The sequence below is a fragment of the Phycodurus eques genome, chromosome 15, assembly GCF_024500275.1.
Source record: "Phycodurus eques isolate BA_2022a chromosome 15, UOR_Pequ_1.1, whole genome shotgun sequence".
Taxonomy (NCBI): Eukaryota; Metazoa; Chordata; class Actinopteri; order Syngnathiformes; family Syngnathidae; genus Phycodurus; species Phycodurus eques.
Window position 1 is genome coordinate 21,014,822 of NC_084539.1, and position 14,624 is coordinate 21,029,445.

The following is a 14,624-nucleotide window of genomic DNA, read 5'->3' on the forward strand; positions in this document are numbered from 1 at the left end:
TTTTTTTTAACATTTCTTTTTAAATAATTTATTTATCTATTTAGCAAATGAATACAAAAATACATTATAAAATAGAAACAATAGCATTTCCTTATAATTGCAAACAGGCTTTGTGGACACCTCTCAAAATCACCATGTACTCTGCATTTGTGTAAATATAATTCTCCCTGGGCACTATCAGAAATATGGTAGTTTCTGAATATTTTATAGTAGTTCATTTCTTTATTACTATTTGTAGTAACTACACACAAGATTGCATTATTCCGAGCTATTAGTTGAGAGAACCCTTTCCAAAGGAAAAGGTTGACATGTTAGACCCAAAGCTGCTGGTGGCAGCAGTGAGCCAACTATAGCAAGTTCGCCATTGAAGAAGAAGAAGAAGAAGAAGAAGAGCGAGGACGCATGCGCACTGCGCTGACCTTCCGTGCTGCCAGCAAACATGGGGCCTCGTACATTAACGAGAGGTACAATGTTTCTTTAATATCCATACCATTTTTAAACTTATATTTATTTTTAAACACAATAAATTATCTAGATTATGTGTGTGAGTTTGCTACTACGTGAGGCGATAGGAAATCCGTGTGTTGCTTGCTCGGTAGATGGCATTTATCGTGTCATGACGTCATGTATTTTTGGGTGCTAAAATGTTTTATTTCAGGTCTGTGGGGGCTTCTACGTCATCATAATCGTCATTATTCCACGGCAGCATCCATCAAATCGCCACCTCAGCAAAGCGACCAAGTTTCGGGTAAGCTGACGGTGAACAAATCATGTATTATTATTATTGCATAACTATAAAACATACAACGTGCCTCCATTGTTGAGGCGGCCAACCGGATCTGTGGATGCAAGGTTGTCGACGCCTATCGTGGCGGCAATCACCCGAACCCGTTGGTGGACACCAGCGGTGAGGGAGGCCGTCAAACTGAAGGAGTCCTGTCGGGCCTTTTTGCCCTGTGGAACTCCGCAGCCAGCTGGTGGGTAGCGGCTGTCCAAGCGGAACGCAGCTTTGGTGGTCGCTGAGGCAAAAACTCGAGTGTGGCAGGAGTTCGGTGAGGCCACGGAGAACCACTTCCGGACGGCTTCGGGGAAATTCTGGTCCACCGTCCGGCGTCTCAGGAGGGGGAAGCAACGCACAGACCTCAACTCGGATGTTGTGAGTCGCTGGGCCAAATACTTCGAAGACTTCCTCAAATCCACCGCCACGCCTTCCCATGAGGAAGCAGAGTCTGCGATCCGAGCTTGGTCCGGGGCTTGAGGTCACCGAGGTGGTTAAAAAGCTCCTGGGGAGCATGAGATCCGCCCGGAGTTCCTCAAGGCTCTGGATGTTGTGGAGCTGTCCTGGTTGACACGCCTCTGCAACATCGCGTGGGCATCGGGGACAGTGCCTCTGGGTTGGCAGACTGGGGTGGTGGTGGACCGGAGGGTGTGCTCCAACATCACACTCAGCAGCCTCCCTGCTCAGGTCTCTTCGGGGGTCCTGGAGAGGAGGCTCCGTCGGGGAGTCGGCAAAATCTCAGATTCAGGCAGGGAAGACTGAGAGGTGGTTTTAATGTCGCCCACTGGTTTTATTTTGAGAGAGCTATATTTTTCTTACAATGAATAATTTAGTTTAGGGCTGCAACTAACGATTATTATCTTAATAATTAGTGTCACATTTTTTTTTTTTTTTTTTTGATCGACTGGATAAAAAAACCCAACAACTTTAAATTCCTTCTCTTTATTCAAATACAGCACTTCATTTCAAATGGACGCTGCAGAAAATGGACAAACATAAGTTGATGATGATTTCGTGACTGGGTTTGGTCTGTAACATCTGTCAGAAAATGTCCATCAGGGTTTTCCAAAGTAAATGACGCAGATGTGCAAATGTCTTATTTTGATTCAACAAAGATAATCCGTCTGCTTTCACGGGGGACAACAAAAATCTGAGATTTACAATCGAGAGGATGAAATACCGAAACATTTTAAGAGAAACAACGATCAAAAATGGTTTTCAGTGAATTTGATAATCATTCAGTTATCGATTGGTCAACCCTTTAATATATTCAGATTGTTATAAGTGCGAAAGTGCTGTGGAAATAATGCGGACTGGAGTTTATCCATCTTGCTGTTGTTGCAGAGGAGATGATGAAGCGTCCTCTGGAGAAGCCGGACTTTTTCCATGTCTCCGAGCTTTTCGCGGTCAAAGACTTGTTTGATGCCAGAGTGCACCTTGGCCACAAGAAAGGATGCAGACACAGGTGAGTGTTCGATCTGGTTCTCTTAAGTCTGCAAAAAAAAAAAAAATAATAATAATAATTTTTAAAAAAAGTGCATACATACATATGGGGACCAGCATTTTCAATACAACAAACATAATAAACCAATTACTCCTCCCGACATTCGCTTTGGGCCAATTAAAAGCTCTGGTATGATTTTGAGATTCAGTGGCTATAAGAAGTCAACACACCCCTGTTCAAACGTCAGCTTTTTGTGATTTAAAAACAAGACCAAGATAAATTGATTTCCAAATTTTTGCCCACCATTGTCACCCGTAATCTGTACAACACAATTGAGGAAACAGAAAACAGTAAAAATAGAGATAATGGGGTTGCACAAGTGCGCACACCCTCTTATAGTCGACAGTGTGGCATTCAAACTCATATTCAATGGGAGTCAGCTCACACCTGCCACCATTTACAGTACGTCAAATTAACTGCAAATACATTTCAAAAGTTCTATTAGGATTTTCCGGCCATTGAAACAGGGGTGAGGGGGTGTAGACTGTGTGTCTCCACATCAAGTTAAAACAAAAGCAAGCTGGTGAAAACAAGATAAAAAACATTTTGATTTGTGAAAATGCCGAACATTTTCAGGCTAGATTTAAATATGCTAAGTTTAAACAGATCCCAGGTCTTCAGGAAAGTTGCAACAGGAGCTCAGAACTTTTTGCTTTTCAGGCTAATGGTTCCTTACCTGTACGGTTGCCGCTTGGACCAGGACATACTGGACCTGGACCAGACGGCGGAGCACCTGCGCCTGGCCCTCAACTTCACGGCGCACGTGGCGTACCGCGGCGGCGTGATCCTCTTCGTCAGCCGCCGCCGCCAGTTCGGCCACCTGGTGGAGAGCACGGCGCGCGAGTGCGGCGAGTACGCCCACACGCGCTACTGGCAGGGCGGCCTGCTCACCAACGCTCACGTGCAGTACGGCGCCGGCGTGCGCCTGCCCGACCTCCTGATCTTCCTGAGCACGCTCAACAACGTGTTCCGCTCACACGTGGGACTGCGCGACGCCGCCAAGATGAACATCCCCACGGTGGGCGTGGTGGACTCCAACTGCAACCCCAGCCTGGTCACGTACCCGGTGCCCGGCAACGACGACACGCCCGTCGCCGTGGAGCTCTACTGCCGCCTCTTCAAGATGGCCGTCCGGCGCGGTAAGGACACGAGGAAACAGATGGAGCTGCTCTACGGCCTGACAGCGCCCCCCTCAGCCGACCCGTGACCCCCGGTTATTTATTTATGGTTCAATAAAAGACACTCATCATCATTCATGTTTTATTTTCATTGTACGTTTAATACTGATTATTAAAAACTAAGTGCATTTGTTCAGCGCTGTGTGTTTTGCATTATTGCTAAGTCATGGAGGATTGTTAGTGACAAAATAATTTAATTGAAACTTACAGCTGAACACTAACTATAGTGTTTTAATTTTAGGACCATTTTATATATTTCTTGCCAATTTATTTTTACGTTTTATTTTATTTGACTGATTAACTTCCTTTCATTGCATTTTAAAGGACATTTTCATTTAATTGTTTTTAATTATGGACATTTGCAGGCGTTTTAAAAACTAATAGTTTTTTATTAAATGAATTAAAAAATAGATTTTTTTTAATTTGGGTATATTTTCTTAAATTGCTGAAAACCTTGTTTAATGACTTACAAAAAATTTTTGGGGTCATTTTTATAAATTTAATGAAATGTTTATTAATTTACGTTTGATTTACTGGATTTTTGATTGAGATTTTAAAATGGACTTGAAATTTCTATAACAGATTTTATATAATAAAATAAGTTTCAATAAATAGTGTTTATATCCAATATTGAATTGCTTTTTATCTAAATAATAAGGATTTGTTTCTATTTCATTTGTATGTTATGTCTGTGTTTTTATTAATTGAATGGCATCATGTGGTATTTGACTAACAAATAAATTGTCGTTTTAATGACGTTTTTTGTACCGTACAAGACATTGGCGACTCCAATCCACCAGAGGGAGACATGCATCACACCAAATCTTTAATGAACAGTTTAACCGTACCCTAACCATTAAAAGTGAAAGGTGATTACAACGTAACTTGAACATTTTGTAATAGCTACTAAACTAACATATACTCTGATCTTAATTGTCATTATTTTCGGTCAAGTTTTCTGAACACCTTGTTTACGAAAAGCGAACTACGGATATGTTTGGTGTCTGTGGGGTGCCGTAGTTGCAACCGGTTTTGACAGGTTGCATCTGTCAATCACAACTTTTCCACTGACGAAGAAAGCGGAGCAGCTTGTGAGTTGACGTCGACATTAAGGTCTTAAAATGTCTCAAAACAACATTTTTTCCTACACTGAACGCTCTTAAAACTTACCAATATGCGTCTATAACAACAATAGGCGTTTATATTAACAAAGAATCGATGGAAATATTGAATTTCTTTCATCTCAATAGCTCGCCAGGCTCCACCCAAAAAATAGCAACATTTTAGAGTAATTATTTTCGTATGTCTGTCAATACGTTTTTTATTTTATTTTAAATATGCTACTTTTGGCGACTTGTGTTTCTAAAAAAAATATTTTTGTGTACTTGGATTTAAAATTTTAATTAAAAAAGTTACAAATATACATACTTTTAAATTTTAATTACTACTGAAAAGGTAGTGTAATAAAAGTTGTATAGTATTAAATTCTCCTTTAATGCAATGAATAAAACTAAATAGTAGCATAAATTCAAAACTATTATTTAAATTACAAATAAAGAGATATCATCTGTAATTTCACAATTAAAAAAAAAGTTATGCTTAATAACTGATGCTTTTCAAACATTGCTACTTTACAACAAATCAAAATATAAGGTAATAAAAACGTAATTGGCTTTTAATGACGTAAAAAAATCAAGTACAAAATATTTTCGTTGACTATCATTTCAATAATGTAAATGAAAATATTTTTATGGTATTTGTATTTTGAAAAACATCAACATCAATGTTATTGGCAATAATAGCAATGCTAATATATTACAGTAATTATGTGGTTTGACACACCATTATATAAGATGTTTTAAAACTGCCTTTATACAGAGAATAATGCTCAGTTTTAGTTCATTAATGTGAAAAATATTGTGCACCATAAACATTTGTTTCTAATATTTTGGTGACCGCATTTAACAGCTCTCAGTAGGAATACCCAACAATAAACAGTTGCTTTGTTGTGTTCTCAGTGATTTGGAGCAAGCAGAGAGGACCAGGACAGTAAGTGGACTTGTATTTTTTTTCATGGGGTAAATTTAAGAATTTGTTTATTTTTAATTATTATATTTTTTTTGCCCATTGAGACACAACCTGGGCTCCAGTGCCTTGGTTTGTGCATTTAACAGGGCAGAAAGCAAAACAAAAGTGGCTTACGATAGCTCGACATCATCCATCAGTGGACTTTGGGTTTGGAACCGAGCCGCACAGTCTGAAGTCTTTTGTCGCTATTGTGTCACTTTTTGGTTTGTCTACTGACAACAGAATGGTGCTATGTCTTCGCAGGTGCTACGACGTCAGCTTCCTTTACCTTCCAAGGATTCAGTCATAAAAATCTAAAAAGTTCTCCTGTGTCATTTTGATCTTGTAGGACACAGTTGTGTTGGGTATATCCGAATCGATGATGATTCCCGAAATTGATACCAGGACAAAGACGTAGGTAATCAAAACGTCACTATCTGATCAATACAGAAATATCAAAACTAGGATACCAGCCCGGTATCCTGGTATTGGTTCCAGGTTGTGCAATCGCTTTGGACAAAAACATCAATAATTGAACATTTAATGTTTTTAAATTATCAGCTCAAATTCTGATAATTCTTCAATCAAAAAAACAAAAAAATTAATTGTGTAATGTATTGATATTGGATTGATAAAACAAATATAACTACTACTAGAATCTAAACCCAAGACAGAAACATTGATAATTACATTGCAAATTTAGCCGCACGGTGGCCGACTGGTTAGAGCGTCAGCCTCGCAGTTCTGAGGACCCGGGTTCAACGTACCGCTATCGATTTTGGAAAGATATAGAAATGTTGATAGTGAAAAATAGCCTTCCCAATACTAAAATCAAAAAGATATTTATAATGAAACTTTTAAAACGTTTGGGTTTCGGTATTTCATCGAGAGAAATACTGACACTGTGATATCAGCCTTCCTGAGCCTGCAATGGCTGACATTTGTTTTTAATTAGCCCTCAGAAGGACTTCAAGTAAACACTGACATGTGGAAAAGTGTCCAGTCAAGTTTTTAATCACAGCTGATTGTCTACAACCCGGTTCCCTTTTTCTTTCGTCTTTTTTTTAAACAGGGGAACCTCTAAAACTTCCATACACTGCTTGCTCCACTTGTTCCGATTTGAAACTTTTACCCCACAGGAAATAATGGGGAAAAAAAATAGGTCAAATTGTCTCTATCTTTGAACATTTATCTGCATAGGCAAAGTTCAAAATCACTTTTTAACATTCTTAATTGTCAGCTAGTGTAAAAATATGTTCACCGCTGTTAACATTACAACATAAAAACAATGTCTATTTTTTTTTTAACATTCTTTGTCTCCCGAATGTAAAAATAAGTAAAACAGTCAACATTAAAACAGCAAAATAAAGAAACGTATTTGGAACTCACAAATCTTTCATTTGTTTAGTACTTGTCACGAATGTGTAAAAACAAGTTAGCCAAGGTTGTTAATAAAACTGAAACATTTGTTTATGTTTTGCATGATCACTCAAGTGGAAACAAAATAAGTTAACCACCGTTAATACTAACACAAAAAAACAGTAAAACACATTTGCGGCAACGCAACTAGCGCATCGCATTGCTTACGTTCATTGTTGATCAAGTGTAACCATAAGGGAATCTATGTTGATATAACAATGAATAAAATGAAAAATATTTTAGCGGCAAGATGGGTGACTGGTTCGCACATCTGCCTCACAATTCTGAGAACTTGGGTTGAAATGGAGTTTGCATGTTCTCCCCGTGCCGGCGTGGGTTTTCTCCGGGTGCGCCGGCTTCAATTTTCAGGTGTGACGCACTTTTTTCGCCCCGTTTTACTTTCATTATCATTTTTCTTACTACAATGTCTTTGATCATCTATCTATGCCAGCGACGCATAATGAAAGACAGAACGATTAAATGCTCTTGCACTAGATGGCAGCAAGTACAATGAACCCGTGTACCCACATGCTGCCATTCATACACACGTATAAAGCTATTCAAGTCAACAGATTTCACAGTACATTTGTAAATTGAGATGAGATCATTATTTCAGTATTCAGTCATTTTTGTTGGGGTGTTGTGAGGGTTTTTTTTTTTTTTCTTTTTCTTTTTTTTTTTTAAATCTAAAATATGTGCCTTGGCACAAACAGTTTTAGACGTTCCACTGTGCAAAACTTTAATTGGGACGGTGGGCAAGTTCCATTTTTCCATCCCATTTTACAGCACTTCCCCGTTGAACATTTTGAATATTTACAGGTTTCGTCAGTCTTTGTACTTACTTGACTACACATATCGTAACACCGGTATCCTCAAGTCCGAAGGGCCTGATGTACTAAGATCCCAAATAGCGGATGCTAAAATGTTTGTTCGCGCTAACTGATTGCACATTGTTTGTGGGCGTGTTGCACGTGATCTGCTAACAATGCGACGCAATCGGCAACAGTTGCAAAGGTGGTGGAGACTTCCCTATTTAAATGAGGAATTTGCACTGTAGTCTAGCGCTGATGGTTTTCACCGTGGAAAATTTGAGAGTGCAACGCAAGCGCAAAATGAAGTTGGAATTGGAAGTGTTAGTGGATGAGACGAGCATATTACTAGGTTACAGAAAATAAATCTATTAACACTGCAGCAACCACATGAAAGCCATGTTTTGTTTGATTCAACTCATTAAGAGTGTAGCAACTGCATGTCTGTGCTCATCCTGAGTAACATTGCTCTCAAAACTTGGGACAGCACATCTGACAAAAATAAAAAAAATTGCTCCAGGAGACGCCAGGACCAAGTTTCACCGTCCGCTGAATTGACTCAATGAAGGAAGAACTGGAACCAGAAGCTCCAAAATTGCATTTCTGGATCATTTTTGTTTCCGGCTTTTCAAAAACACGAGCCTCTCATTTGACCTGCACCACCATCTCCTTGCCACGATGACCGCAGTCATCGTTAAGCAGACGCGCTATTAAGCAAAAGCAGCCAGCGCAACTGGTCTCAGGTTTTATAAATTACTTTGCGCATGCCAAATGTTTGTAATTGCGTCTGTCCCATAATTTTCATTCTACCTGAATGCAAAAAGCAATTCCGCCGCTATTTTTCCCATTTTGCAGACGCAATCGCGGGTGTGCCTGGTTAGATGAGCTTCCACGTTCGGCCATTTTTTTGCAAGCGCAAACCTTTAGTAAATCAGGCCCTGATTCAGTATGGTATGAGTTCCCAGAGTCCCTCAAGAGTACTGCGTGTTGGAGATCTTCTTCCACAACAGGGTCTTGAGGTTGTTGAGGACCAGCGAGTGGTGCACCTCCATCTGACTGGCCAGCCCGCTGAGGGTGACACACGTGCGCAGCTGGCGCTCCAGGTCGCCGCGCAGTTCGGGCGGCGCCCCGAAGAGCAGGAAGTCCTGGAGCAGGGCGCACACCTTGGCTAGGTTGGGCTGCACCACGTCCGCGTTGCAACGCTTGGCCAGCCGGTCGCAGGTGCCCGTGCAGTCGCGGCCGTACGTGCAGTCGGCGTTGGTCTCGCAGCGTCGCCCCTTCAGGTGCGCCCGCACTGCGGCCTCTGAGGCGACAGCACGCAAGTCGGCCATCTTGCAGTCGTACTTGGAATTGTAGCCCACGTGGCGCGGGCTGGCGTCACAGATCAGGAAGCTGCCGTAGGGCCCGTGGAAGACCTCCTCCACGAACTCAAGCAGGCCGATGGTGATGCGGGCCCGGCGGGGCCAGGCTGGGGCCAGCCAGTGGTTCAGCCCGGACACCAGGGCCCCAGGCACCAGAGCCTGCAGGTAAGGCGGCACCTCCAGCCTGTAGAGCGAAGTGTGGCCCAGCGGCTCGGTCACATACAGGTCCCCGCAGAAGCCCAGTATCTTGGTGGTATGCTCCTTCTCCTGCAGCGCCACCATTAGGAGGAACTCGTTCACTCGCAACAGGGCCCAGATGGACTTGGCCTCTGCCAGGGACAGTTTGCCGTCTTGGTTGACATCCGCCAGTGAAATGATTCTGTCCACCAGCACGCTCAAGGACTGCTGCTCCCCGAAATTAGCCTGCAGAAAGGGAGAGGGAGTGGAGACCATCCGTTGTTAGCACGTTAGGGTTAAAGTTTTGTTTTAAGGTTGTTAGGTAAAGAATTAGGGATTATCTTTTGGGTGAGGTTGAATTTGGATATAGGATCAAGGCAGGTGTTTGGGGGTAGGAATTAGGATTACATTTTAGATGGATGGATGCTAGGATGAGCTTTAAAATTAGTTTTCAGGCTAGGTTCGGGGTTAAGGTGAGGGGGGAGGGATTAGGGTTAAGACCTAGGGTTTAGGGTAAAAGGTGAAGGTTGGGGTTCAGAATGATTGTTAAAAGTAGGCTTAAAATTGGGGTTAGGTTTAAAACTGAGATTTTAGGGAAAGGGCTTTGGTTGGGTTACGGTTAAGGATTGGATTCGTTTTAAAATTCCCGTTAGTTTTAAAGTCGTAAAGTTGGCATTTAAGATTGGGTTTAGGGTTGGTGTTGAAATTTGTATTACGGGTTAAGGCTGGGTTTAGGGTAAGGGTTATTGCACATTACTACCACCTATGGGTTAAGGTTGGGGTTAGGAGTTTTTCGCAGTACTTCCACCTTCCCCCGCCTGTTATGGCTGTAATATATCACCAAAACTGAAAACTGTTGCAAGAAGTCCACCCGGCTGTTTTCCTGCCTCACGAGGTATCATCAGAGCCGTAACAGAGGAGAGATGACCAACAATCCCAACATCCACCTTAAGGAAGTGGTGCAACATCTCCTTAAACTCGTCCACGGAGGTTCCGCGTGTGGGTTTGTCGAACAGGCTCCTCTTCCGGCGGTTTGCCAAATCCGGATCACCGTCGGCATTGGCACCATCCTCGATGCCGCACTTGATCACCACCGGCCTCTCCTTCCAATGGCCGGCGTACACCTGCAGGGCAGTGACGGGAAGTAACAAAAGTACAAATATGTCACTGTACTAAAATAGATTTTTTTTTTTAGGTAACTGTCCTTGAGTATTTGTTTTTCTGATTCCTTTTTACTTTTCCTCTACATTTGAAAACGGACCAGGATCTGTTCTTGACACTTTAAGTACAGAGTGCAAGTACTTTTGCCACCTCTGGCCTGGTGGTGGGAGAAATGACGGGATGTTCCCGAGAATGGCGGCGGGTGGTCGGGTACCTGATGTTGCGAGGAGGTGGACATGCAGTGGCGCAGCGTCAGCGTTTTCTGCTCACACAAAGCCTTGCAGGATGACCCAGAGATGACGCCTCTGTTGTAGTGGTCGCACTGACACAGGAAACAGGAAGTCAGCCACAGGAACCGGACGGGGGGTGAGGGAGGTTTAAGTTCTTAAGGTTTCTGTTGGACGGGGTTAGAACCTATTTTTAAACGTGACTGTCGCGCCTTTGGAAGATTTCCTGGTTGTTCCTCCTTACCCACACGTTGCAATGCTAGGTGGCTACATGTTCGCGTTACTGACATTACTGCCTACACAGTCTACGGGGGCAACGCCTTTGGAAGGGTCTCAAGAGCCTTTTTGCGCTACCCTACCTTTACGTCAAGATGCTAGCATGTTACATGTTAGCATCAGTGACAAAAAGCATCTAGAATTGTATTGAAATTCTCATTAAATAGGACAGTTGAGTCTTTTTCCTGGTGGTGCCTCCTATCCCTTGGGTTTTGATGCCAGGCGGCTACATGCTAGCGCGACTAAAATGAGAATTCTACGTGGGACACCTTCAGAAGAATTCAGAATACCGCTTCGATTCTGCTCAGATGGGACGGTCAAGCCATTTTCACGGTTGCAGCTTCTTTAGATCGTGATGCTAGGTGGTTCATGTCAGTATTAGTGACATCACAAAAAAATGCTAGGCGACTCCATGTTAGCATTCAAAGCATATGGTAGGGGGGGGGGGGAACAATTGTGGACTTACAATGGTGGCCTGGCAAACGTGTCCGCGGCACAGCTCCGAGTAGGAAGCATATTGCATGTAGAGCACCCAACTGGCCACCAGGACGCCCAACCACGCCAGGAGGAGGTACTTCACCTTGACAGATGGCAGGCGACTCTTCAACACATTTGGAACGAAAATGTACAAAATACATTTGACATTTATCCATCCATCCATTGTCTGTAGCACTTGGCCTCATTAGGGTCACACGTGAGCTGGAGCCTATCCCAGCTGACTTTGGGCGAGAGGTGGGGCACACCCTGGATTGGTCGCCAGCCAATCACAGGGCACACATAGACAAACAGTCACAGTGACACATCCGGACACTGTAAGAGTTTGCAACGGATTTAACATCTTCGGAATGTGGGAGGAAGCCAGAGTACCCGGAGAAAATCCACACAAATACCGTATGGCAGAAATACTACCCTCAAATGTATTTTTATGTCGTTTATTATTTTTGTACATTATTCCCGTTTTACTGAAAAATGTTTTAATCCACAATGGCAAAATATTAATAGTGGAATTCTAATCAACATAAAATCGATTATATATAAAAATACTGTATGTAAATCCAAATTGTCCTCCATAAATGTATATTTTATTTTTACTTTTTGAATTATTTTTCTAATGACGCAAATTGAGCATATAAAAGTATTATTTAATATTCTAATGTCACTGACACAATACAAATTATTAAATACATTTTGAAATTAATAATTTCATTTTGTAAATGAGATTTTTTTGAATCCCTATAAAATTGTGTATCGAATGAATGGTTTATTGTTTTAATTATTTCAATTGCATATGAAAGGCACTATTTTTTAGTAATTAGTAAGTCATTTTTAAATTTTGAATTCAATTTTTTGTTTTAAATTGTTTCCTCATTTACTACAGATTTTATATTGGGTGTCGTACCACAGCAATAGTGAATATTCTAATTAATGCAATACAAATATATATATAATGTATTTAGATTTTTTTGTTTAGTTTTTTAAATCATATCAAATGACGTGTCGATGCCAGCAAAAAAAATGGACCTGACGTGCTGTACTGATTTTGATGCATCGATTGATTGATTGATTGATTGATTGATTGGACCTTCAACGCACACGTATATGGTCAAGTGTACCTGCAGGCCTTTGGACAGAGGGCAGAAGAGAACCAGATGAATGAGCCTGCGCAGAGCTCTGGCCATGGTGGCGGAGAACACAAGTCACCACGCTCCGTCCCCACCGCCCCCACCGCCGCCGCCGCCGCCGCCTCCAGCCGCCTGTAACGCCGCCCGCCTCTTCTCTTCCTCTCGATCCGACGATCACGTCCTCTGTCCGGACGCAGTCTCGACGCCGCAGCGGGGGCTGCGCATGTCTACGAGGCGTGCTGCATCTCGTCCACGCCGCCGCAACGTAATAACCTTGAGCCCAACACGTTCCGAGAAGAAGCAGTGACGTCACTCCTTACGCACGTCTGGGTCACGTGCAAAAAATGTAAAATAAACAATGCCTGCAGTTATCAAAACGGGACGGGACATTTTAAAGACGATTTTTAAAGAAATAATGCCGGTGCCGTCTCCTTCCTCCCCGGGATGAGTTGCCCCGCCCCCTCAGCCCGCTAGGCTTGGCCTCTTAAAGGGAACGTAACGACACAAACTGGTTCATGTTGGTGCCTCGTTATCGTAGAAATAATGAAACGGGTATTATGTTTTGATGACTTTATTCAATGAGAAATGACATTTTTAGTGGGGTAACTATTATTGTATATTATTTGGGAAATGTTTTTCATGAAAACAATAACGTTCATATTCCAAATTAACATGCATTTTCTGTATGTATGAAAACAATATTTTATATGAAATGTTTCCATGAATATTTGATCTAAATCAGATTTTTATTAACTCAAATACACTGCCCGGATTCTTGTGGCTGCTTTTTACCAGCACGACATCTTGTAAGTGTGGAAAAGGCGGTATTGGTGGTCATCTTGAAACCCTGTGAAGAGTTAATCATGCTATCACGGATCAAGTGGTGTAGCCCCCTTTTAGGTCTCTAACTTGCTCACAAGGCCTTTCGGGGCGGCTGTGTCACAGAGGTCATGATGTCAGACAACAGAAAAATGACCACAGTCCTGGTGACGTCACAAAGTCAGATCAGTCCTCATGTTGGCACAGGCTGTTTTTTTTTGTTGTTGTTTTTTTTTTTAAGTCAGCATACCATATTTTCCTGAGCAACATGCCGTTTCTCTCTCTGGGTTTTGCTCTGGGAGCCGTGGCCACGAAAACGCTGAGGACCGTCGTGGGCGGCCAACCCTGTACTGGTACTAAATCCACCGCCGCCACCACCATATCCATCACACCCAGCGAGGTTAAATCCTCGGCTGTTCTAAAACGTGCCGCTATTTTGCCAAACCCAACAGTTCGGGCGGGAAGCCTCGACATGTGGGAAGACGAACCCCTGGAAGGGGCGGCGGTCCAGAAGAAGAGCCCGCTCGAGAAGATCTGCCGCTTTGCAAACTACTGCAACAACTGCTGGATGAACTCCACACTGCAAGCTACGCTTAACCTGAGCGTGGTTCGGCAAAAGCTGCCCGAGCGGATCCAGCAGTTCGTGACTTTACTCTCCGAGATGCCGGCGTTCGCGTGCCTCTACCTGAGCGCCCTAGAGAACCCGGGCATGTGCTTCACGGCGGCGGAACTTTGCGTGGCGCTGGCCGAGCTCTGCGACTGCGTCCCGGCGCTCATTTTGTACGAGACCAACGACTCGGTGGATCTGTTGGTGCCGCTCTTGTCGTGGTTCGACCAGTGCGGGATCCACACCGGCATCGAGGTGCGCAACGTCAACCGGTGCCCGAAGTGCCACCTCACCACCTCGTCCGTCTCCAACTTGGGCAACATCGTCAATTTGCCCAAACCGCGCAACGGCGAGACGCTGGGCTCGTTGATTAAGCGCGCCACAGGTGGGCGGCAGGGCCGCTGCAAGACCTGCGGGCACAAAACCGTCCGTAACCAGTTCTGGACCCACCCGGACATTTTGACCTTCTTCGTCAAGCGGATCGCAGGCGACGGTTTCGTGAGTCACGACCGCGTCTACTCGCCCGAGCAGCTGGAGATGGACGTGGACGAGAACACCAAGCAGACGTACCGCCTCGCCTCCGTCATCTGCCACGCCGGCGTTGACCGGCACAGCGGAG

At 43.3% G+C, this 14,624-nt stretch overlaps 2 protein-coding genes and 1 long non-coding RNA gene across 5 annotated transcripts; 2 read left to right on the top strand and 1 right to left on the bottom strand.

Moving 5' to 3' along the window:
* The first annotated feature begins 31 nt into the window (after window positions 1-31).
* On the top strand, window positions 32-3,596 carry mrps2 (mitochondrial ribosomal protein S2). Of its 2 annotated transcripts, XM_061698213.1 has the most exons (4): window positions 32-464; window positions 659-748; window positions 2,123-2,243; window positions 2,943-3,596. In XM_061698213.1, the coding sequence occupies exons 1-4, from the start codon at window positions 440-442 to the stop codon at window positions 3,487-3,489; spliced, it is 783 nt and encodes a 260-aa protein (XP_061554197.1). In that variant the 5' UTR covers window positions 32-439; the 3' UTR covers window positions 3,490-3,596. The 2 variants fall into 2 exon arrangements, with proteins under 2 accessions (XP_061554197.1, XP_061554198.1); XM_061698214.1 differs by lacking the exon at window positions 32-464 and having other exon boundaries at window positions 664-1,156.
* Window positions 3,597-4,519: 923 nt separating this feature from the next.
* On the top strand, window positions 4,520-7,591 carry LOC133413980 (uncharacterized). Its single transcript, XR_009769943.1, has 3 exons — window positions 4,520-4,551; window positions 5,479-5,509; window positions 5,792-7,591. It is a non-coding gene; the product is annotated as an uncharacterized LOC133413980 (long non-coding RNA).
* On the bottom strand, window positions 6,669-13,041 carry dipk1b (divergent protein kinase domain 1B). Of its 2 annotated transcripts, none has more exons than XM_061698948.1 (5): window positions 12,571-13,041; window positions 11,424-11,537; window positions 10,669-10,776; window positions 10,241-10,417; window positions 6,669-9,539 (listed from the first exon to the last, which is right to left on the bottom strand). In XM_061698948.1, exons 1-5 carry the CDS (start codon window positions 12,634-12,636, stop codon window positions 8,727-8,729), a joined length of 1,278 nt encoding a protein of 425 aa, XP_061554932.1. In that variant the 5' UTR covers window positions 12,637-13,041; the 3' UTR covers window positions 6,669-8,726. The 2 variants fall into 2 exon arrangements, with proteins under 2 accessions (XP_061554932.1, XP_061554931.1); XM_061698947.1 differs by having other exon boundaries at window positions 11,424-11,558.
* Window positions 13,042-14,624: the final 1,583 nt, after the last annotated feature.